The sequence below is a fragment of the Artibeus jamaicensis genome, unplaced genomic scaffold (assembly GCF_021234435.1).
Source record: "Artibeus jamaicensis isolate MK-2021 breed Jamaican fruit bat unplaced genomic scaffold, CSHL_Jam_final contig_354, whole genome shotgun sequence".
Taxonomy (NCBI): Eukaryota; Metazoa; Chordata; class Mammalia; order Chiroptera; family Phyllostomidae; genus Artibeus; species Artibeus jamaicensis.
In genome coordinates this window covers 29,600,096-29,625,233 of record NW_026521803.1, presented here as the reverse complement: position 1 = coordinate 29,625,233, position 25,138 = coordinate 29,600,096, and the positions used below count along the sequence as shown (strand labels likewise).

The window sequence follows — 25,138 nt, the reverse complement described above, 5'->3', positions numbered from 1 at the left end:
CCGTATGCACCTTGACTGGGGATTAAAGCCACAACCAAGGTATGTGCCCTGGTTGGGGACCAAACCTGCAACTTTTTGGTGTTCAGGATGACGCTCCAACCAACTGAGCCACCTGGCCAGGGCAGTCTAGTTTCTTTAAAGAATTCTCTCTCGTTCATGTAACATTAGTTGTATTTTTCATGCTGTTAATATTTCTCTGTCAGTACAGTTTTAATGGTATATTGTGTGGATCCATCATTGCACAAAGACCATTCGAAGTGATAAAAATTAAAAAAGTAAGATTAGCTCACATTCTACCATCATAACAAATCAATTTTCCCTTCTCTCATTCTTTCTTAGTCCTTGTCCCTAGGGGTGTGTGTATGTGTGTGTGTGTGTGTGTGTGTCTGTCTATAGCAAATTAAACATTCAAGTAAGAGATTTACAATGTGCAAATAATATCAGGTATTAGCTTGTCATTAGGATATGTTTTAAAAACACAATAGCATATTACTATATGCTTGAAAAGTTTGAATCCTAATAAAGAAAAGTGCCATTTAAATCCAAGCTGTTACTTTTATTAATTTCAGTTCCTGAATCGGTCAAATCAGGAGAGCAGGCGAGTTCTTGGTGTGAAACAGCCAAAGTTATTTACGTCTTCCATTTGGCTGTGTGATTAACAGCCCATGTTGGAGGCATCCTGCGCTCGCTTTCAAAGAGAGGATGTTATGGTAAGACTACCAGTGCTTCTGCCAGCTCTCGTGTTGGTCATCAAGCTCACTGGTTCATCCGGGTGCAGTTGTTTTTCCTGAACTGAGTTAAAGGGCCCAAAAGACAGGGTCTGTAAGTGGCTGCTCCATCATTTCAGATAGAAGGGCATATTTTGGGGACATTGCAAACAATTTATTCAAATGTGGTATAGTGACTGCCAGTTTGTCTTTTCCCCCATCTTAGCTGACTTCATGGATACTAGGAATAGAGAACATTTCTCAGTCTCCTTTGCAGCCATGCATGGTCTGTATTTTGGCCAAGGGCATGTAAGCAGAAGTGGGGTGGGCAAACGTACAGGCAGAGTTCTTATAGGGAACGCAGTACTTATTTCAGTCTTGCTGACTTGAATGAAAAGGTGGTGGCTAGAGCTGGTGTTGCCAAATTGGACCATGAGTAAACTTAGGAGTGGAGACGGTGTGCAGGGGAGCGACCAGAGAAAAGGAGCCTTGCTCATGAACATCAGGGAGCAACGTGCAAGCTCTGCTGCACCTCCTTTTGGACTTTCATTGAAGCCGTTATTACTCAGGTCTGTTACTTGCAACTCACCCCAATCTTGACTTACACTCGAATGATAATAATAGGGGATGAGGACAAGGCAGTAGTACAATACACTAGCTTTCTAGGGAGGACTGTTTGTGGGAGGTAACATCAGAACCTCCGAGTAACCAGAAAACAGTGGGATGAGGTGGAACCTTGGCAGGTGTCTCTGTCTGTGCAGCAGTTTTTGTCCTCAGTCCCCCAGCGTCTTTGTTATCCTCGTCACAAAATCAAACACTGAAGTTCAGGGTTAACAGAAACAACAAAAAGTGAATTACGTAATCGTTTTTATTGCTGTTACACAGATCTTGAATTCTGCTAATGACAGAAATTCACCCATTGTTGAAAAAGCCATTAGAGGCATTAAACAGTGCTTTCTAAGCCTGATAATATCTGAGGCATATGAGTGCAGAACCTTAAGGATCTAGGAGTTTGTCAGAAGCCACCTGGCACATACTTTATCTTATAAACTAAGGCACATTTTAAGTTTTACTTTGGCAAATGTATCCATGTTTGTTTTATTACTATTAAGATGGAGTTATATGTCAGTTCAATGACTTAATTAACTTGCCTGAAATGTTTGTGTAAAATTAATGGTCCAGGAAAAAGCCACCATGTTTGTTTTCTGCTCTTGCTTATTGCTAGCACATCATGGGTTATTTCCAAAAGTTCACGCATCCCAGTTGAAGAAATAGCATAGATGTGGTGGATGCCTAATGGCATTGCTAGCAAACTGTATTTTTCTCTATCTCCTCTCTGAGTGACGTGTTATGTTGCAAAAAAGCCTGAGACCTGGACTTAAGCCCTCTAGTCTGTGGCCTTGGGCCTGGTGGCCGCGGCGGGGATCATGGAATCTCTGCTGTCCGGTAGCTTTGGGGATCTGCAGTTCTATTTTGCGGTGTCACGTCTCTTTACTCCTGAAATTCTGGTCAGGCCTATGTCGGACCTTCTCAGTCTATTCTCTGCAGCTTTCAGTCTCTCTTAGAATTAATTCAGTTTCTCTTCTCTCTCTGTATTTGGGGAATTTATTCAGATTTATTTTCAGTTCACTGATTTTCTTTCTGTTGCCAGTGGAAATGGGCTCCTTTCAGAGTTGCAAGAAAAGCGTTTTGGAAGACCCATGCATTGGAGGGTGAGAGGGAGTGGTGAGATGTATTGGAATAGAAATAGAAGGCCGCCCCCAGGTTCCCAGTGTGCCATCCTGCCCGCCCTGCTGTGGAAAAAGCCCAGCCTTGTCATCATCAAGCCCAGAAGGAAGAGCAGGGTCTAGGATTATTTGCCATTGGCTTAGCTCACACCAGGGCTTAGTGGGATTCAGCCTCTGTCCCCGTCGGCTTGTGTAGTCTCTGTTCCCAGCTGTGCCCCAGCGGGTGCTGTGTTACTGTATCCAGTCTTGTGCTTGGAGTCTGTGTGGCCACTGGCCATGCGGCTGCTCTGCCGTGGCTACTATGGAGAGAGAAGGCGTGAACGCATGAATGAGCGTATGTTTCGGGGCCAGAGAGAGAGCACGCAAGAGTGCATTTGCCTTTGTTAAGCTTGGGTTATATGATCTCTGGCTGAGGAAGGACCATGTGTGTTTTCAAAATAACCAATCGACTTCCCAGTTCTTTGGGGGCTGGTGTTGGGTCCTCTGTGTCACCAGTCCATTTCCGAGGTCTTCAGGGTTCTGTGTCCCTTATCCAGTCTGATCCTTTTCCCAGGCTAGGCTCTGCCCCTCTGGCGGTTGCCCTCTTAGTTCCAACTGCACATGCCTCGTAGTAGAAGGACCTGTGCCGTCTTGGCTTTTACTGGGCATACCCCAGAAGAGGAATGTCTCCTTCACAGTTTTAGTCTTCCCCCCTCCACCTCCTTAGTCAGGGCAGGTGGACAGGTTGCACCCTGGGGAGATTGGGAAGCTGGTCCTTCCTCCCTGCATAGGGGAGGGCGGGTGGTGTTGATCCCCTTGGCCAGACAGTGCTGTGATCCCCTCCGGCGTCTGAAGCTGCCAGGTCCAGACTTCATCAGGCCTATTGTCTGATTCAGCCCCTAGCTGATTAGGCTTCTTAATGTCTGATTTCCTTTGTTCCCTTCTCTTTTATTAATATCTGGCTTCCTACACTAACATTTCCCACTGCATCTGATTAACTATGAAGTCTTTTCACTGAAGTTTTCCAACATCTCAGTTATAGGTGCAGTAAAGCAAAAAACCCTTAAATGTACAACTTCATGCGGATTTAAGTGAGATATTAAATAAGGTGAGGCCTTAGAATTGTCTGTGGAATTTAAGACAGATGTTATTAGTTACTTTGTCAAGGCTTATTTAGGCAGAGAAGCTAATGAGGGTGGGCCGAGGGAGGGTGGGAGTCAGCCTACAGGCAGAAAAATAAGGCAGCGACTGGAGGGGGCCTGGGCTCCAGGGAGGATTTGTTTGTTTGTTTTTGTCTGGGGAATGGAACAGCACGTTTGTATACTGCGATGGGAACAATTCAGGTCTGCAAGTACTGAACACTGCATTTCATGGAGCTTACATTCTAGGAGAGAGAGAGAGATTGATATGCCCACAGCCAGGCGATGCCTCCTTGCTGCTTCTGTCCCTACAGCCACAGAGATGACTCTCCATTAGTTTCCAAACCCTTTCTCCTGAACCCCAGCTACCTGGAAGCATACCATTGGCCTGTACTCACTTGTCGATTGCCTATGCCCCATCAGTCCTCCTTGCTGCAGTCATCTATAGACATTGCTGTCGCTCCTGCTCATTTTCTAATAATCTGAGCACCTGGCCCCCTGCCTTGCCCTTCACACTGTCCAGTCCTCATTTTGAAAATTTCAGCAAGCTCATAGTCAAGCCACCCAACAGCATACCCTCGGAGGCTTGTTCTGCTTGTTCACTTCCTCTAGCGTACCCCAACTCACTCTGCCTGCACACCCTCTTAACCAGTCGTTGTACTACCACTCCAATTTGGAACTCAGCCATTGCACTCTCTGACTACCACCTGCCCGCTTTCTGGGTCATTTCCTCCAGTACTGGACTCAAACTGTTACCTGCTCACTTCTCTGTACCACTCCTTCCGTGTCTGTCACCACCCCGTGTCCCCGCTTTTCTCCTTTCCCAGCTGAAATTCTGTGGGCAAGGACCAGCATCACTCCCTGGCAGATGCCTTCCCAGCCCCCCCCCTTCTCCTCCCCCATCGAGTTTGCCCAGCAAAACCCCAGCCTGCATCATATCCAGTCTCCTCCCACTCCATGTGCCGAAGCAGCTGTACGGAGTTGAAGAACAACGTGCAGCCGTTCAGGTGCTCTTTAAGTTCATCACCACAGGTTTCAGTGGGCCCTCAGCTCTGCCCCAGTGGTCTTACTGCATTTCTCTAGGCCTCGGGAATGAACTGCCTGCAACTCTTTAAACTTCCAGTACCAATCCCCAGTTTTCACACTCAGTTGACTCTTACAGAATCGGAGAACTACCGTGTCTTCCTCCTTTAAAACTGCAAACCCATTTGTATCAGAACGTCATACTCTGCCCTGAAATGCTTTCCTTCTCCTGCACATCTGTCAGTCCCTGAACACCTGGGGCCACAGGTGGCCTCCTTGGGGAAGCTCTCCTGGAATGCCCTAGCACAGCTAGCTGTCTTTGTGTCCCACAGGACGTTGTATTACAACAGAATTTCCGACTGTCTCCTCTCTTAGTATCATATTATGAGCTCCTTCAATGTAGTGAGAACAATTTATTCATTGAAGAATCTGAGCATGCCTGCCAGGGACAATGTAGTAAATATTTATTCACCAGGAGAAAGGGCAGAATGCCTAGGAGAGATGGTTCCTTAGGGGCAAATCAGGAAATGCGGACACAGTACTGAGATGTACAGAAAGGAGGAGAGCCAACAGAATAATCCAAGCAAAAACGAAAACAATTAATTATGGTTCTGTGGATGAGGATGAAGAGTGGGAGAGAAGGCTGGCAAGATAATTGGGGGCCAGACTCATCATAAACCACAGAATGCTATTTCTTGTTGCAAAAATGATTGAATTCAGGCCTGTTAGATCTCAGATGCCGAAGATCGGAACTGTGGTAAATTTTGAATGTGTGATTCGGGCAGGGGGCTGCTTTATTGTTTAGGAGCCAAAGGGACGTGCAGTGGGTGTGAGAGCATCTGCTTTAGACTAAAAACAACTTGGGCACAGATCTGCTTAGCTCTGTTATGTGAGTAAGGAACTTAGCCTCTTTGAGTTTAATGTCTTTATCTGTAAAAGTTGGTGGGTGGTGGTAATTCCTGGTGAAATTTAAATGTAGTAGTTTTGTCGTACATAATTAAATGGCAGAAGCTTCTCTGTCTTCCCCCTTCTCTCTGTCACCCCCTCTTCCTAACAATCCCTTGAGTATGGTGGTCTTTAAACTTTATTGACCATACATTCCATTGATATGTGCTTTTAACGCAGACTATTGATTCAAGTGAACTGATTTATAAATTATATAATGCATTGTTATACTAACATACTATGTATATTATGAGGCCTCTATAAATTGACATTGTTCAAAGGGTAAGATAAATAAAAACTTTAAAGTATTTAAAATTGTATTTACTAACAATACAAGAAATCTTTTTGGTAAGACAAAAATTATTAATAGTCATCTCAGTGAGTTTTTAAATGTCTTGCTGATCACCTTGGCTTCAAAATGTCATTATTTAATGTCTCAAGGTACAGTATATATTTAGAGGCATGTTTATTGTTAATAACAGTGGGTATAAGTTTGCATTTCAGAGAGTCTTGGTGATGGGTGGGAGGCAGTTTTCTTCAGAGATCTGATCACTGTTTCCAGCTCACAGAGTGGCCGACAAAGGGCCCACCCAGGTGGTGGAGGGGTCGGCTCTGCTGCGCGCTGTGTTGTTTGCTTGTATTTGAATCTTCAATATCTATTTTCTCTCTGTGATTTCCTTGCCAGAAAGTTTAAAAACAGTTTTATGGTTATGTGATTTTTTAAAATATCAGTGATATTTTAAAATTAAAGGTTTTATTATTTTTAGAGAGAGGGAAAGGGAGAGAGAAAGAGAAAGTGAGAAAGTTCAGTGTGCAAGGGATACATCATCAATCAATTGCTTCTCATACACCCCCAACTGGGGACCTGGCCCACAACCCAGGCATGTGCCCCAACTGGGAATCAAACTGGTGACCTTTAGGTTCACAGGCCAGCACTCAATCCACTGAGCCACACCAGCCAGGGCTGGTTTCATAATTTTTAAAATAGACTTTTTTGAGAGTCAATTTAGTTAAACCTAGATAACATGGTCAAGCACACCGAACCACAGGATGTCTCATTATGTTGAAAGAGAAAGCGTGAGTGCCTACGTCCTTCCTGTAGTGGGCATGACCCCAGTCTCGGAGGGTCCCGGGGTTCCTGGCCTGACACATGACTTCCTGACAGACGGGCTGAGTGCGGGCGCCCGTGCCAACCTGGGTCATACATACCGCTAAAGCTTAGTGTGTCTTCATGTTTCTTAGATGAAACACTGGGTTCTGATGCTTTCTTTTCCAACCCGCTTTAGAAACTGCTGTTAATGTGTGTTTATTAACTGCTTATTGAATTGAATGCTTCATTTCTTCAGTTTCCTGAGTACTTTTAGACCATTCCCATCTGTAGTGCTCACTTTCATTTGCACGTCCCACACTCACTATCTGTCTGTAAGTATATCTTTTGTTTGCTGATCATTTGTGTCTTGTGAACCTTCTGGATTCACTAATTTGGAATCATCTTTTTTCAGCATTTATGTATGTCCTCTCATTTCAAAGATTCCAGCTTCCTAGTGCCTCCCAAGCTCCCGTCCTCTCCCGTGATGGTAGATGACATTGTTATTGCTGCCTCTAAGGTCTGGGACACTACTCTGCGCCACTAGGGCTTTCTTCTTGGTATTATCAGTGCCATTGGAGCAGTCAGAGGTTTGGAAGAAACTCTTTCCATCTTTCCTTGAGTGTCACTTTCAACCAGGGCGTAGTACTCACTCACAAATTCTTTTATCTGTGGCCATCTAGCAGGGAGCCAGTTCTTAATTCCCAGAAAAGTAACAGTTGGAGACATATATGGAAAAAGTGACCGTTACTGAAGGTGGTAATAAATCTATACTATGGACTTTATTACATCCGCAGTTGTTTGATTTGTATTTACTTCTTCACAAGTGGAACTTGAATGCTAATGTAGGCAATTAGTCTGAGATTTTTACTATGTAGAAACTTTCTTGTGCGGATTCTAAATTGATTGTTTTTGGTCACTGATATTGTTAAAGTTTATAAGTTTATCCTTTGTTTTTGAGTGCGTGCGATTTTGTGGTAACAATGAAAATTCTAGACTTACTAAGGCCTATAATTTTCACAGGGGTGGCATATTGCACTGTTGAATTTCCTCGGCCAAGGAAGGAGTAACTGGTTGTATCAGGTTAAAGCTCCTTCCAAGGTGCTTACGTTTCTCTGGCATCATCAACTCACACCTGCATTTTATGTGTTTTGGGGGATAAGTCATCACCAGGAGATGGGGGGTGTTCGGGGTGCTGAGGGTTTAGAGACCATGTGTCAAGGGGCAGCGTTGTGGGGACAGGGCTTGTTTCATTTGAAGAGGGGACTTCTGTAGAGGTATATGCACTGACAGCTACTTGGAGCCGTGATGTGAGGACTTATTTTCCTAAACGGCAGTCTACCTCCGACCTAACCGCACCCACACAACCTCCATGACTTTGTCTTATATGAGTTCAGCTTGAATTCCAACAGACTTCTCTTTTCTGAAATTTGAAGGATATTTACTCTATCCTGAGTAGTAAATCCTTGAAAATTGTGAGATCCAGGTGCTAGTGGTATGTATTTCTAAAACACATAATTATTGAATATTTTTAGAAAGCACAGTGCATGAGCATCCCTCCCATCAGCAGGGGCCCAGGCATCATTTTGGGAAACACTGCTTCAGAGGCTGACATGGGGACCGGTGGACGGTGGATGGTGGGCGGTGGGCCATTGGTATCGGGAAGCAGATGCGGGCCTGTTCCTGGGAGGCTGTCTGTCCTCCAGGCTCACGGCGCCCCTCTCTTATTTTATGCATCACAGATTATTTGCCCAATGTTTTTGCGTGTGGGTATGAGGTAGAATTATCTCTGAAGATACTAGGTTTCTTACTCGTTTTGTTTTCCCTTTATGCTTCACACTGTAACGTCACACCCGACTCTTAGGTTCTCAACAATGTTTATTTTAGGGACATTCGGGTGAAGACTTTTACTGAGACAGATAAATTCTGTTAACTTTCATTATTTTTTCTTTTTGAAGACACAGGTATCATTGTCATAAAATACTGAGTTATTTCAGTGGACTTAGTTTTTCTTTAGAAGTCCTATTTTCTATTCTTAAAGGAATAAAATTTTAAGAAGTTCCATATGGTTTATATTATGCCAGATTATAAATCAGGGATTCTGACAGATTTCAAACTGCGGAAGTGGTGAAAATGTCTTATACTGTGCTATGAATTTTTAAAACATTTTCCTCTGTTCTTTTATGCTGTTTTTTTTTTTTTTTTTTTCTGAGATGGTGAAAGCATTCCTTTTGGGACCCAGATCGGGGGTGGTAATATCATATTGTTTTGTGTTAGGAAAATGGAATTCGACTCAAAACTGTTTTAGACCAGTAGTCATCAGATACTTTAAGAGTGCTTTAAATGTAAACACACGTCAAACAGCGAATCTGTTAGTGCCCCCCGCCCTTCCCAGCACCACGGAGCGGCCGCCATTCAGGATCGTGTGCGCTGCCGTATCACAGTCATTTTACTAGTTATGTATTTATTGCTGTTTCACATTCATTTTCAAATGACAAAAATAATTCTAGAGATTACATTTTCTTAACACATCAGTTAGTTACATAGAAAAAGAGGCACTAGAGGAAGATACAGTATCAAATATGATTTTTTCCTCATTAAACCAACAATTTTATATATTTCTTTTTTTTTTAGATTTTATCTATTGATTTTCAGAAAGAGGGGGAGGGAGGGAGAAAGAGAAAGATAGAAACATCAATGTGTGGTTGCCTCTCATGTGGCCCCCACTGGGAACCTGGCCCACAACCCAGGCAGGTGCCCTGACTGGGAATCGAACCAGCGACCCTTTGATTCGCAGGCCAGTGCTCAATCCACTGAGCTACACTGGCCAGGGCTAATATATTTCTTTTAACAAATACTGTTCTCAGGATATCTTGTGAACTCTCAAAGACTTTCATGATTCCTTTTACTGTTATCAGAAATGAGAACATCTAGAGCAGAACAAATCAGTCCCAGCAGTCAGAGATCCCTGCTTTGAGCACGAGGGTGTGTTCCTGCCATCACCATCGTCGCTGTTGTCCAAAAAGGGATGCGTACTGCTTTTTCTTTTCTTAGTGCTGAACATTCCTGTTCAAGTGTGGCATACGAAAGAGTGCGCGGACAGCTGGGGTGCAGCTCAGTTCGTTATCCCAGGTGAACAAACAGACGCGTGACCGCCAGTCAGATCACGTAGCCGGAACCCAGCAGCCCTTCGCTCGCACTCCCCTCGTCTCTCTCGTCCTGCAGCTGCAGGGGAGCCACTGTGCTGACCGCTAGAACTGCAGCTTAGCTTTGGGCTTTATGTGAACGGAATTATGTGGTGTGCATTCCTTTATGTCTTCCTTCTTTTGCTTATTTGTGAAATTCATCCATGTTTCTGCATGAAGTATAGTTTGTTTATCTTTATTATTATATATTATTGCATTTTAAGACTAACCGACATTTATTTATCCTTTATACTGTAAAGTAGATTTGATTTAATTCTAATTTTTGGCTATTAAATGATGCTATGTATAATCTTGTACATGTCTTTGGACACATGTAAGCATTCTTTAAAAAGTTTATTTATTTAGTTTTAGCGAGAGGGAAGGGGAGGGAGAAAGAAAAGGAAAGAAGCATTGATGTGCAGATTGGTTGCCTCTCACACACCCCCGACCCACAACCCAGGCGTGTGTCCTGATGGAGAATTGAACTGGTGACCTTTCAGTTCACAGGACAGTGGCCAACCCACTGAGCCACACTGGTCAAGGCCATGTGTAAGGATTTTGTTGGGTGTAATAATTAGTGGATTGTCTGGATCCTAGTTATGCATTGTCCAACTATTATAGTTATAACTGAACCATTTTCCAGAGTGTTTGGACTGTTTTGTCCTCTCACTAGCGTTTGTAAGAGTTCTGGTGCTCCACATCCATGCCAGAATTACTGCAGAGGGAAAGGGTCTCACTCCTTTTACTCCCTTTGCCAGACTTTCCTTTGAGTTTTCAGATTCTGCCCCTAGGGTATAACACTTACCAAAACCGAGGGCCCAGTGTGAAGCATCTTGGGGAACACATTTAGTACGTGTGCCAGGGTGAGGGCGGCTCACACCGGACGTGACACCGGATGCCCTCTCACTACTAGCAGCATCTGAGATGTCATTTACACTCAGTTCATCAGTTCATTCTCCAAAATGTCAACAGTTCTGTCATACTAATTATACTCGTAATGAAATTCGATCCCCTATTTTATTTAAAATGTTTGGAATTTTGGATATATAAAAGATTATTTTATAAACATTAGTTGAAAAGCATTCAACTGAGTAATACATTCTAGGAAGTTTGCATACTAAAATCTGCATGAGATCCTGGGAAAATGTTAAACTTGTTGGCCATTCTGGGTGATATGCCTGGGCTTCTAACCACGGGCTTTCTTTTAATTGTGTGGATGAATATGTCACGGTTAACTCAAACAATTTCTTATGTATTTACGTGTCTACATTTTTACTGAGTCTTAAGATGAACAGCCTTATATTCATTCTGTAGAATAAATTGTAGAATTTGACTTGCTGAGCCAGGTAATCTGCATATTCTTAATGGCTTATGATGCTCATTGCCACGTTGTCCTTCCTCAATATTATACCCTTTTACAACTCTACCACTAGTTCCTGAAAGTACCTGTCTTCTAGTACCCTCATCAGCACTAAAGTATCATCATTTATAAGATAGGATTAAAGCCAATTTTGACACCTTTTTTAGAACTTTAAAAATAATATGCTTTTCCTTTAAATAGCAAATTTAAAATTTATATATATGTATATACTTCAAATATATGAAATATTAAATCTATATTATTATATGATTTGGCGAGTGAAGAAAGTGAAGTAAGGCAATAAAGGAACAAATTAAGTTTATAAATTTGAGCTCTCTGAGGAATATAAAATAGAAAAAAAGATGTAACTCTTCCATAAGTATGTAGCTTACATAAGTACAAAGTCAGACGGTGAGTGGTAGGTTAGTGGTAGAGAGATGTAACCAAAGCACTGTGAGAGCAGAGAGGAGAGGTTTTGCTTCATGTATTAGAGTAAACGGATATAATTTGTACTTTGAAAGTCCTTCCTTAGAAGGATTTTCCAAGCAAGAAGGAAAGTAAAGAAGAGAAATGAAAGAAAATTTCTAAAAGGGAGGAAGTGTAATGGCACCTTTGGCCAATTTGCAAACTTGTAAAGAATGGTCAGTTCTATTCATTGATAGATTTCTAAAGGTAACATTCTTTTTCTCCCCCAAAACTCAGTGTAGTTTATTTACTTCCCTGTCCGTCTTTCGTTTTCATTTCTCCTTAGACTATAAACTCCACGGGTAGGGCACCATTGTCTCTGCGTTCATCACTGACTAATTCATTAACTCGCCTTTTGCCCAGTTGGTAGCAGGCAAATTATCACTTAATAAGTGATGAATTGAACGTATATCAGGAGCACAGGCAGCCAGTGTCTATTTGGAGACAGTGGAATATAGGTGGGGCGGGAGCCTTGAAAGGAATCGACTTCAGAGTAAGTTCAGTGGTCACTAGATAAATTTTTTTCCATGCAGATGATCCTAACTGATGATGGAATTGAATTGTTTCATATTTTGGGTATCAGTGTCAATATTCTGGTTGTGATGTTGCGCTACAGTCTTGTAGGGTGTTGCCGTCAGGAGACTGGAGACTGGATGGAAGGTGCATCGGGTCTTTCTGCATTATCTTTCTCAAGAGCATTATGAATCTACAACTGTCTGGAAAAGTTCTTGATTATGATGGGCAAAGAATTTTTAAAACTTCTTTGTTAAAAAATCTCTAACCAGTAATATCCTGAAACACTTAAATACATAACTGTATTATTTAGGATATTGGTTTGGCTTTTAATTGGGATCAGATAGCCACCAGTGGCTTAGACATAGTAGCAGGTTCACGTTTTTCTCACAGTGAAGTCTCAGCTGGCCCAGGGGTGTAGGCAGGTTCGCTTCCTGAGATCATCCAGGACCCGAGCTTCTCCTGTCTCGTTTTGTCATTCCCTTGGGCAGTGTCCTCATGCTGCCTCCCTACCACTGTCCTGGGGTGCTAGCCAAAGGGAAGGCTGAAGATATGAAAACAGCTTTCTTTTAAAAATATAGCCGAATACTTGCTCATGCTCCTCCCAGTTACATCCCATTGGCTAGAATGTAGTCCTGCGGCCACAGTTTGCTGTGAGAATGACTGGGAAATGCAGCCCTGCCCGCTTTAAATCCAGGTCTCTTGTTCATAAAAAGGAACCAAGGGAGCGGCATTGCATCAGGGTCAGGCCGCTGACTGCCACGGTGTTGCGCTGGAATGCACACTTCACATTTTCATCGGTGGCACTGTCTTCCCCTCTTATTTCACTACCCCTGTATAGGAAAAGCATGGGCATTTTAGAAAGTTGGGCGTATTGGTTGGATCATATGGCGATCAAAACTGCTTCGTGGTTGTTCGAGTGCTCACCTTCCCCTTCTGCTGTCAGCTTCCTCAAAAGCAGGGTGCAGTGTTTTCTTCTTTGTATTTTTGGTGCCCGGCATGGCGCCTGACTCTGATAGGCACTCACCAGGTATTTATTGACTGTTTGGCCCTTGATCTGTGTTGATCGAAATGTCTTTAGCAACATTTTTGGCCGTGTTTCTGATAGCTGACCTGCTTCTCCGTAATTCTTTTTTATTATCCTCACTTGAGGATATGCCTGTTAATTTTAGAGAGGCAGGGAGAGATAGAGAAACATTGGCGTGGGAGAGAAGCATTGATTGGTTGCCCCCTGTTCTGTCTTGACTGGTGATCGAACCTGCAGCCTAGGTATGTGTCCTGACCGGGAATCAAACCTGAGACTTTTTGGTGTGTGAGACGACACTCCAACCAACTGAGCCACCTGGGTTGGGCTCCTTCATTCTTTTATGGTATCTGGTTTGTTACAGTATTACAGGTTCAAATATATGCATAGGACCCTTTTGGCAGATTATTATGACTGTGGAGGATAGTGTATAGTATCTTTTTTTTATAGTTCCCATTGAATAATTAGTGTTTTGTAATGTATTTGTTAGATATAAGGAATCAATTATAGTTTGACAAGTAGCATGGTTAGTAATATGAAAAAATAGTAATTTCATCATCATAATAAAATAACCTTTATTTTTTTGTCCTGACCAGTGTAGCTCAGTGGGTTGGGTGTCATTTGGCAAACTGAAAGCCGCAGGTTCGATTCCCAGTCAGGGCACATGCCTGGGTTGCAGACCAGATCCCTGGTTGGGGACTTGAGAGAGGCAACCAACTGATGTTTCTCTCCCTCCCTTTGTCTCTCCTTTCTCTAAAAATAAATACATAATTTTTTAAAATGATGTTTGTTTTTGAGTTCAATACTTTATAAAACTAGAGTTCTTTTTTCCTCAATGATTATTATTTGTATTGATCTTTCAGTTCTTCAAATTTTGTATCTTCCTACCATTTTATTGTTAATATTAAATAATCTTGAGTCAATACTTTTAAAAAATGGAATCATCAACAATACCAGATTAGTTCTTTTAGTTAATTTAAGGACTTTTTAGCTTTTAGTTAGGTGCATTTTATTTTAAGAGTTTAGTCAGAGGACCTGAGGGATACAGTTTAAAAATTTTGGTTTTTAGAACAGAAAGAATTATGCTGTAACTTTCCCTTATTTTTCTGGTGGAGAGAAGGTTTTTTTTTCCCCCCAACAGGAAAATGCAATTCCACTAAGATTCTTGGGTCACAGATCAGAGGCTTGGATCAGCAAAAAGAAATGAACTTTTGGAAGAATTCTGGTCCAACATTACGGGCCAGTTTAAACTACAATGTAGGCAGTGGCAGGCTGCCCCCTTTCTCCCTATAAGGAAAGGCAACCCAGCAGGAATATTTACCAGAGAAAGGAGGAGGGCTGTGTTTGTGGGTGGGCTGGGGGCATAGCTTCCCAATAAAATGTTACTTTGTCTGGTATTAGGAGCAGTTTCTCAGTCCTCTTGGAAAAACTTGAAGGAAGAAACCCAGGAGAGTGCAGTTGTGCTGGAGGAGAGCCAGCTTTGTTTGTGGAATTGGTTCAGCGGTGGTCAGCTCTTATTTCTCCCAGCAGTGAAGACGTGTGCGTGCGCTATGCAGAAGGGGGAAAACACTTACATTTTACCTTGGAGAGCATTTTCTGATTACTTTTTGTTGCATATTGAACTTTCTAGTTGTGTTTTTCCTTGCTTGCAATCCCGGGACACACGGCGGTGGATATAGGGGTAGGTAGATGTAGAGCATGCTCTGAGTGAAAGGAAGTGATGGGGAATTTTTTTTTAATGGTGAAATAAACAACAGATCAATCCCAAAGCAAGTGATACTTGGCTACCTGTTGTACTTTCTTATATAACTTATATAAGGTTTATATAAAATCTTATATAAGATTTTCTTAATGACCCAAGTTTCTCAAGTAGATTTCATGAACATAGTTTTGAATAAGTTTAAACTTGTGATATGTAGTGATTAGTTGATAAATTTTATCCACCTATCCAGATTTTTGTAATGAAAAGGATAGTACTTAACAGACACTTTTCAGTCTTCCTCACTTGTCTCAAAATCCTCCCTACATTAATTAAAAAACCCTTCCTGCTACTTTCTCTTGCGGGCCTCAAGTTGACTTGTACCTATGCTAAAGGTCAATACAAGACAGGCTGTGCAGTTTGAACCACTCTGGGAATCTCTGAAACTTGTGCAGGAGGGGTATTAACCCTCCGCCCGCCAAATAACACCTTGAGAATTAATAGCAAAATCATTCCAGTGAGTCACAGAAGAAGTTTGAGATTTGTGGGACCACATATATAAGAAATAATGTTTGGGTAGGGTATCCATAAGGTAGTTTTATATGGTGTGTTCAGCAAATACAAAATGTTAGAAGTGAACAAATGTTCACGCTAAACTGTTTCCAGTATAGAGAAGAAATAAAAAGTATTCACCTGTGTTCAGGAAAAATCAAATTGACCAGTGCTGCCTATTTTGCTCTTCATTTTAAATTTCTTCACAAAAGCATTTCTTTAACAAAGGTGTCCTTGTAAAAATGACATCTGCTGATTGTAATAGGCATTAAAAAAGATTAGATCTGTACAAAGGTTAAAATATTGTGCCTGTTGCCACGATCTTCGACCGGATCGGTGTTAATGTTCTGGTGGCTACCCCTCCATGGCTACCAGGAGGCACCTTTTAAAAATAAAAACCCCAGGGCTGCATCCCTAGCCCGAGTGTGAGTTGCATCATATCTCCTGGTGTTGGCGACCGAGGACTTTCTTCCCTCACTTCTTTATGTTTTTGAATTGCTTAAGTGGTGCTTAAATATGCCTCTGCTATGAAGGGAGGAGCAAAGTAAACACTGAACAAAACCCGAGACCGTTTTGAGCCCCCCTCACTCCTGCTCTCTTCTCCGTGATCAGAGGTAACACTGTTAACGGCACATCCTGCCTGGCACCTGTAGGTGTGTTCATATGCGTACTGTCGATATGCATAATATATTTGCAGTGCAAAAAAACCAAGTGGACACATTGTTTGTATACATAAACTGTTCTGTGAATTGCCTCTTCCCTCAATGATAACTGCTGATGAGGTTGTTCCATATTGAAGAAGATACAGGGTATAAAAAACATTGTACATAGGTTAATGATGCTTCAGTCCCCTTCAGAGTAGGCCCCTTGGGACCTCACATAGTTCTTCCAATTGCCATCAGCGGCCCCATCGTATTTTCCTGCATCTCATCTAGGGTCTGCAATCTCTTCCCTTTCAAAGGTGATTTGAGTTTTGGGAAAAGCCAGAAGTCTCAGGGTGCCAAATCTGGGCTGTAGGGGTGCTGAGTCACCTGGGTGATTTGATAGTTTGCCAAAAAACTGCACGAGACGTGATGCATGAGTGGGTATATTGTCATGATGAAGCTACTGTCACCAGTTGCACATAGCTGTGACCTTCTGAATCATCCAGATAGTTTCCCTGGAGGAATGTTTGAGTTTAACACCAAATCTTTTGCAGATTCATTGCTTTACTCAGTCATTTTGAATGCCATGGCTATGCAGTACATGTGCTCACTCAATGGCGTCTACCTCCCCTACTGACAAGTACAGTGAAGTCATCATTGTTCACACATGTGCATTCCAGTCCACTCTCCTTGGCTGCCAGGTTACATTGATGTTGCACTAACCATTCTCGTTATATTAACAATGATTGGACTTTTTCTGGCCAGACCTCGTATACCAGTTGGGTCTCTACTGTTGTGTTATTTTAATTTTGTTATCTTACATTTATTTTTTGAGAAATAAATGAATATATTTTTATGGTAAAACATTTAACTATACAAATACAGCAAAAGTCCCTCTTTAATTCCATGCCAGAGGTAACTTCTTTTACCAGTACGATGCACACTTGGTCCTTCCTGTTTTTAAAATAATATACATACACATAACATGTATATAGGTACCTGCCTCTTTATATCGTATTCCATAGTATGGATTCACCATTGCTTTTGGTGAGCATCCACATTGTTTTCATTACCTGACAATTATAAACCAATTAAATATTCCTGCATATGAATCTTTGTGTAGCTATTCAAATGTTATTTAGTGTCAGAAAAAAGATTGTTGGGTTGATGGGAATGTACATTTTTAATCTCAATGAGAACTGCCAAACGTCTTCCAAAAATTCTGTACGACTTTGATCTCTCACCATCGGTGGTTTTCTGTACCTTTAACAATACTGGGTGTTATAAGTCTTTTTTTTTAATTGTGTTCTCATAGATCTTACTGTATTTTCTCCTTTTATTGCTTCGGATTTTTATTGCCTATTTTTATTTTGGATGTTTGGCTTGCTTTCTTAGTGATTTGCAGGAGGTCTTTTTAAAAAATAAATATCCTCTTCTGTTTTATATGTAGTAAATGTTTTCTCCTCTCTTGTCTGGTTTATAGTGTAACTTATTACATAAAGTCTTTAATTTGTAAGTAGTCAAATTACTGTTCTTTATATCTTTTTGAATTTTGTGTTTTGCATAAGAAAAAGGCTTTACCAACTCAGGGCTTGTATACATATTTCTATAGTTAAATATTAGGGAAATTATTAAATTCTGTGGTCCCAAAGACACAGATATAGAATTTTATTATTCTTACTGATTTGGAATAGTGCCTGTATCCTAAGGTTAATTCTCAGACACATGTGGTTCTGTTCTGAACTCATTTCCATTGAATTGTCTACTCTACTGCCCATATTGTAGACTTTTCTTTTTACTTTTTTTAAAAGTATATTTTATTGATTATGCTGTTACAGTTGTCCCAGTTTTTCCCCCGTAATGCCCCCTCCGCCCTGCACCCCCAACCCTCCAGCATTCTTCCCCCTTAGTTCATGTCCATGGGTCGTGCATGTAAGTTCTTTGAATTCTCTGTTTTCTGTTCCATTTTTGTCCTCTCCCCTGTTTTATACCTACCAATTATGCTGCTTCTTCCCTGTACCTTTTCCTCCCTATTCGTCCCCCCTCCCTCCCCACTGAAAACGCTCCATGTGATGTCCATTTCTCTGATTCTGTTCCTGTTCTAGTTGTTTTAGTTTTTGTTTTCATTGGCTTTCTTTCTTTTCTTTAAATTTTATTTATTTATCTTTAGAAGGGAAGGGAAGGAGAGAGGGAGAGAAATATCAGTGTATGGTTGCCTCTTGTGCATCCCCTGCTGGGAACTGGCCTGCAACCCAGGCATGTACCCTGACTGGGAATTGAACCACAAACTTTTGTTTCTCAGGCCTGTGCTCAATCCACTGAGCTACACCAGCCAGGGTCTTAGGCCTTTTTCTTTTCTTTTTTTAGATTCATTTGTTGATAGTTGTGAGTTTGTTGTCATTTTACTGTTCATAGTTTTGATCTTCAATTTCTTAGATAAGTCCCTTTAACATTTCATATAATATGGGCTTGGTGATGATAAACTCCTTTAACTTGACCTTATCTGGGAAGCACTTTATCTGCCCTTCCATTCTAAATGATAGCTTTGCTAGACAGAGCAATCTTGGATGTAGGTCCTTGCCTTTCATGACTTTAAATACTTCTTTCCAGCCCCTTCTTGCCTGTAATGTTTCTTTTGAGAAATCAGCTGATAGTCTTATGATAGACTTTTAAACGACTGTACTTTTATAAAAATTTTGCTATTTGATGAAGAGCACTTCTACCCAGGTTAGTCCTCAAATTTTTTTTATGTATTTCCATATCCAGCAACATTTTATTTATACTGTATTATAAAATATCAATGCTACATAAATTATTCTTGGTATTTTGATAGTGGTTATGCTTAATTTTAAATTAACTTATGGGCAGTTTTACAGTACTGAGTCTTTTTGTCCAGAAATATGCTGTGCCTTTGTATTAATTCAGATCTCATATGACCGTTAGTCAAGTTCTGTGGTTGTCTGCTTAAAGGCCTTCTGCATTTCTTTTGTGTGTTTTTTTTCTTGTTTATTTTATGACACTTGGCCCAATGTTCCCCCCTCTGCCCAGCCCACCCTCCCTCCCACAGTCCATCCCCACACCATCGTCCATGTCCGTGGGTCATTCAGACACGTCCTTTGACTGGTCCCTTCCTCCCCCCTTCCCTCTGGCAGCTGTCAGTCTGCTCCCTGTTTCCACGTCTCTGGTTCTGTTCTGCTCATCAGTTAATTTTGTTCATTAGATTCCTCTTGTGAGTGAGATCATATCATGTTTGTCTCTCATTCTTGGCTTTTTATTGGGTTCATTGCTGTTGTGATTGGACTTTCTAATTATTGCTCATGTTATGCAGGCTTTTGATTTTTTATACGTTGATTTTTGTTGTTGTTGTGGAACACGGTGCTAAAATCTGTTAGTTCTGATAGTGTATCAGTTGATGCTGTTGATGTTCTAGAACATCTCTGCCCAATAGAAATATAAGGTGAGGCATAGGTGCCAAACCACATATGTGACTTTAAATTCTCTAGAAGTCATATTAAAAAAGTGAAAGAAACAGGTGAAATACACCTTAACAATACAGTTTAGTGCACTATATCCAAAATATCATTTTAACACGTAACCAATATTAAAAAATTAGTCACGGGGGAGGGATTTGGAGGAACAAATAGGAAGGACACAGGGACGAGAACTAAGGGGGGGGAGGAAATGGGAGGGAGGTGGGGAGCAAGGGGCAGGGGAGGCTGGGATGGGAAAAATAGACAAAAAACTGTACTTGAAAAAATAACTAAATAAAATTTAAAATTAAAAAAAAAAATTAGTCACAGATTTTAATTTTTTGTGTTGTCTTTGGAACTCCGTGTTTATTTTATACTTACAACACAATGCGATCTGGACCACACAGTCACATTCCCGGTGCCCAGAACACTCAGGGTGGCTAGTAGCTTCTGTGTTGGACTGTGCACAGACTGTTTTTTTTTCCTGGGGGGGGGTTGTTTTTTTTGTTTGTTTGTGGGTTTTTTTGGTCTTTTTGTTCTTTCCTTGTTATCTCTCACTTGTAGTACAGGCCGTACAGCGCTGATGTTGGTGGTGTTAATGGGAATTCTTCCAGTGTTTGGCCACAGTGGGTTTCTGATTAGGTAGACTAGGAAACCAAGTGGTTTCTTTTCCTTTTCTAGTTTGTAAGAATTCATTTTCTTTAAATTAAGACTAGGTTTTAAGTTTAATTTTAAAAAATTGGCATCTCTTGAAAAGACTGTACTTTCTTTTTTCCATCTTTTTAAAGTGAAGAGCGATTTGTAGTGGTTTTTTTTAAAGGTGAATCATCCTTGCATTTCAGCAACAAAACCTCCTTGATCATGGGTGTTTACACTTTTAACAAATTTCTACAAAATTTCACTTCCTTTTGTTTGATTTAGGCTATCTAAAAGTCTGTTAATTTTTCTATTTTGTTTTAATCGCAGTCTTCCTCCAGTTTCTGGATGAGGGTTTTTCTGGACTTGGGCAGCAAGTTGCCTGGGTGCCGGTCACGTGTGTGCTTTGAAACTGCTGTGTAATAGGAGAATTATCTGTATTTTGACAGTTTGTTAGGTGTAACTGTGAAGAATATTGGACTTGGTTTTTTTTTCAGGGTTAGCCCTTTTTCACTCTTTTAGAATTATTTGCCGATTCAGGCTTTTGTCTTTTTGGCCAATTTTGATATTTGTGTTTTCCTAGATACTTTATTATTTTTGCTTAGGTTTTCAGATTATGAGTATAAAGTTGCACATGAAATTTTCTTATGACTATGTTTTGATAAAGAAAAATATGGAGAGATACATTAGAAATGTAATGGTGGTTTTCTGTGGGAAGTGGCGGTGCAATGGAAACAGGGAATAATAGTCTTTAAAAACTTTGTATCCTTGGGCAACAGGAGAATTTTCAAATAACGGACTTGCTTTACTTTCATAAAAAAGAAGTGTTAGTTCGAACTTTGAATATGAAAACATACAGAATATTGTACAGAAGTGTATTTATGGTACTCATCCCAGGACATCTCACCTGTGTTTTCTTCTCAAGCTGGGCTCTGGACTGTCTTCACCCTGGGCGGTGTGGGCAGCAAGGCGGCCGCCCCTCCCGCACTGTCTTCCCCCCTGGCCAACCAGAGTCTCCTGCTTCTGCTGGTGCTGGCCAACCTGACAGATGCTGCAGACGCGCCCAACCCCTACAGACAGGCCATCATGTCCTTTAAGAATACGCAAGGTTGGTGCTATTTATTTTTTTCTCTGAATATTCTTTGTAGTGAGGAAAGAGGTATTGTTTACCCCGTATTGTTTATTTCAGTAGTTGCGGAGATGACTGTTCATTGTATTTTCATATCGATTAATGAGAACAACTTAGATGTTCCTGCCTATATTCTAAGAAAGGTCAGATAAATCTTAGATGAGGGCTGTGCTTCCTTATATCCATTTAAATTCCCATTTCTTTCAGAGATAACCAAGCTTAGCACCCATCTATCCTACCTGTTAGGGATAGCAATTAACCTGAAAGAAACTCTAAATGATAGGTCGTTTGCAATTTTTCATTCAAAGTCTATTTCAAGTTTTATTGAACTAACAATTGGAACAGAACGGAACAAACTCTTTCTGCAAAGGGGCAGATGGCTTTGCATGGCCACGTGGTCTCTGTCACCACCTCTTAACTCTGCCGTTATAGCACAAGGCATAGAGAACACATCAGTGAGGGAGCATGGCTGGTTCCAATAAAAGTCTGTTCCCAAAACAGGTGATGGGCTGCAGTTTGCCAAACTGTGAGGTAGAACAGAAGTAGATAGTTCTGTGTAGACACAGTACTCTCATCAAAGGGTTATACTCGGCAAGCAATATTAATATGCTAGGCTAGGTTGTCAACAAGTATCCCAACTCGAACGTAATTAAGATGGGTAAAAATTACAGTTATTGCATGGGGAGTTTTAAGGCTTCTGAGGCACTTCCCCATGTTGCTTTTCAGAGCTGCTCTAATATATGTTTCTCATAGACAGTGGGTGAGGGTGCCAGTCAGTGGTGGCTTTGCTAACTCTGGTGTGATTCTTCACAGGGAGCGGGAAGTCTCTAGTAATTTGACAGGTAAAAAGTGAAAGCTCACTTATCCAACAGTACTTTCTATTGCCACACTGTACTCTTGCTGACAGTGTGGCTTAATGGTTCAGGAAGCGAGTTTTGGAGTCAGGCGGGTCTGACTTCACGCCATGTACGGCTGTCACTGCAGGTCAGCGAGGTCTCTCACAGTCTGGGTGATCGCAATAATCCTCAGTGGCTTTGTAAAATGGAGATGGTATCACTAACAGTATTTGTATAAGCACCAAGCACCTAAGATTTTTAAAGGGTTCGCTCAGACTTTGCAACAAAGCAGAGTTCATTATGTGTGTCTACTATTGTTACTTTTGTTGCCTCTCTGGGCAAATGTTACTGTTTAAAGTTGAACCTCCCTGAGATAGTCATCTCTTCCAAGGCTGTGTGGCACATTGATTCCAGACATTGGCTTTAGAGTTAGGCTGACCTGAGTTCATATCCCAGTTTTTATTTATTATTTTTTAAAAGTTTTGTAGTGTTGTTCAGTTACAGTTGGTCCCCATTTCCCCCGTTGCTTTCCCCTGCCCTCCACCTCTCCCACCCAGTTTTTTATTTTTTAAATACCAGTTAATTTGTGAAGTAGGGATTATGATCTCTACTGCTCACGGTTCTTTATAAGATTGAAATGAGCATCTGTTATAGAACCGACTCCCTGAATTATTGCTATATTTAAAGAAGCAGTGTTATGCAGTGAAAACAATAGAGGCTGATCTTGGAAAAGGTACGTGACGTCCCCGAACCTCTACTTCACCCTTCGTGAAACTGGTCGGCAGTGACATGGTCATTGATGGATTTAATAAGGGATGATACACATAGTCATTGGAAAGCTGTTGAGATAGTACGGAGACCTACTCTTCGCAAATTTCTGTTACACAGCACAGTGTTGCCAACTCTGTCACCATGTTTTACATTAGCTTAGTTCTATTTTGAGTAAAACTATAAATGTAAATTGGAATTTCGAATCTGAAATGGAGCAACTTAGATAAAAATTAATGGGAACTGAATTATATAGATGAGTAGGACTTTCATTACTTATATAAGACACAGTCTAGAAAGTAATGATGTACAATGAAAAATGTCTCTGTTTTCTATATTCCAGATAACAGCCCTTTCCCCTCGTCAGTCCCACATGCTTTCCAGATTAATTTTAACAGTTTGTACACAGCTCTCTGTGAACAGCAGACCTCTGACCAAGCGACCCTCCTTTTGTACACTTTGCTCCATCAGAATAGTAATATTAGAACATACATGCTGGCTCGTACAGATATGGAAAATCTTGTAAGTATCGTGCTAAACATTTCATGCTTTTTTTATTTTTAATATTTTGATGAAGAATTTTCTTTCCCTGGAGGGAAGGTGTATTTGCTTGGTTGCCACAGAGGCGATGGTTGAGCAGTGACGGGGAGATGTCACCAGACACAGAGGTCTGAGTTTGACCACGTGGGAGACACAGCACGTAGACACGGCATCAGAGTGGGAGAACACAGCAGCATGGCCAGCGTCCCTGTCCTTTAGGCCCGTGACAGCCACCCACTGCTGGCAGCAAAAGGAATGTCCCCTCTGCACCATTTTTTTCAGGTTGATATCAGGATTCACGAGATATTTGGTAGCCTTTTTCAGTGTTCAACATCATACACTGAGTGATATGGGATGTTAAAATTCATTTGAAGAGGGTACAATTCATTTCCCATGTCAAAGTGACAGTAAGGACAAAAACAGCGAGAGAACCTGTCTCCATACCTGCCGTGTGTGGAAAACACTGGCTTCCACAGCAAAACTGGGTGTACCAGGGAACCGCTGGTGGGAGTGAAAACCTGTAACCAGAGGCCTGCTCACCGGGGGGTGGGCATGAGCACAGAGACAAATCTTAACATGAGTTACCCTCAGGGAAATGATAGCAATGAGCAGAAAGCACGTGACATCACCTGTTCTGGAAAGTTCCGTGGTAGGATGTTGGTATGTACGAGGATGCAGAGGGCAGGTGTCTGTATATGATACACAGTGAAAAGTTCCAAGGTTTTGGTTTTGCTTGGGGTTTCCTTATTTGTTTTGGGATTTTTGTTTTTAAATGTCTTGCATGGATTACTTTGATAATGTCTCACTGATGTCTCTTTATCTGTCCTTTTTCCTTCTGTAATAAATATTTATCGAAGCTATGATTAGAAAATACGCTATGGATGGAAAGTTGATTGGGCTGATCTGATCTTGTCGTTGTTAATGATTCTTTCACTTTGCAGTCTTTGCTATTAAGAAGGTCATGTTTGACACAGGACAGGGTTCCTAAGAGTATTTGAGTGTGTGTAGGTCTCTGCCAGGCCAGAGGCAGGGCTGCACCGCCCAGAGTCGGGTTGACCGAGAGCCCCGAGCCCGGCAGCCCGGCACAGGGGGAGGTGCTTTCCTCTGCCCGGGCCTTAGCTCTGCACACGGGAAGGAAGTACTTCCGGTCAGGCTGACTGGTGACTCTGAAGTTAAAGCAAAGGGTAGGCAGTGAAGGTATAAGGGTTGAAGACATTGGTCTCCTAATGAAGTAATAGAAGTAGTAAGTTACAATTTGTATTCCCTAGGTTTTACCAATTCTTGAGATCCTGTATCATGTTGAAGAAAGAAATTCCCACCACGTGTATATGGCACTTATAATATTGTTGATCCTTACAGAAGATGATGGCTTTAATAGGTCCATTCATGAAGTGGTAAGTTCCCATTACTTTGACTGCAGTTCCAGGATAGACTTGTCCCTCCACAAGATTTACTATGGCCTTAGTGTTTCTTGTTACTTTTCCTGCCAGCTGTTTCCACCAGCACCCAACTTAGAAATGGTTTGTGAACTGTTTATGAAGTGGTGGGGTTTTTTCCTGAATGACTATTAAGCACTATTAGAAACACTCTTAAAATGGTTTCTTTAGTAATTGAGGCAAATGTTTTTGCTGCCACTGGGTTCATTTTCCTTCTCCATTTCATTTCCACTTTTGGTTGAGGCAGAAATTGTCCAACAGGTTTGCTTCTTGT

The 25,138-nt window shown here is 41.4% G+C and overlaps 1 protein-coding gene across 2 annotated transcripts in view; it reads left to right on the top strand.

Annotated features, from left to right (window-relative positions):
- DYM (dymeclin) overlaps positions 1-25,138 on the top strand; it is a 280,176-nt gene that overhangs the window by 94,858 nt on the left and 160,180 nt on the right. For both annotated transcript variants that reach the window (XM_037165106.2, XM_037165105.2), the window contains exons 9-11: positions 21,081-21,263; positions 23,232-23,410; positions 24,697-24,822. In XM_037165106.2, the coding sequence (XP_037021001.1) occupies positions 21,081-21,263; positions 23,232-23,410; positions 24,697-24,822 (488 nt within the window). The remainder of the gene's footprint in view (positions 1-21,080; positions 21,264-23,231; positions 23,411-24,696; positions 24,823-25,138) is intronic.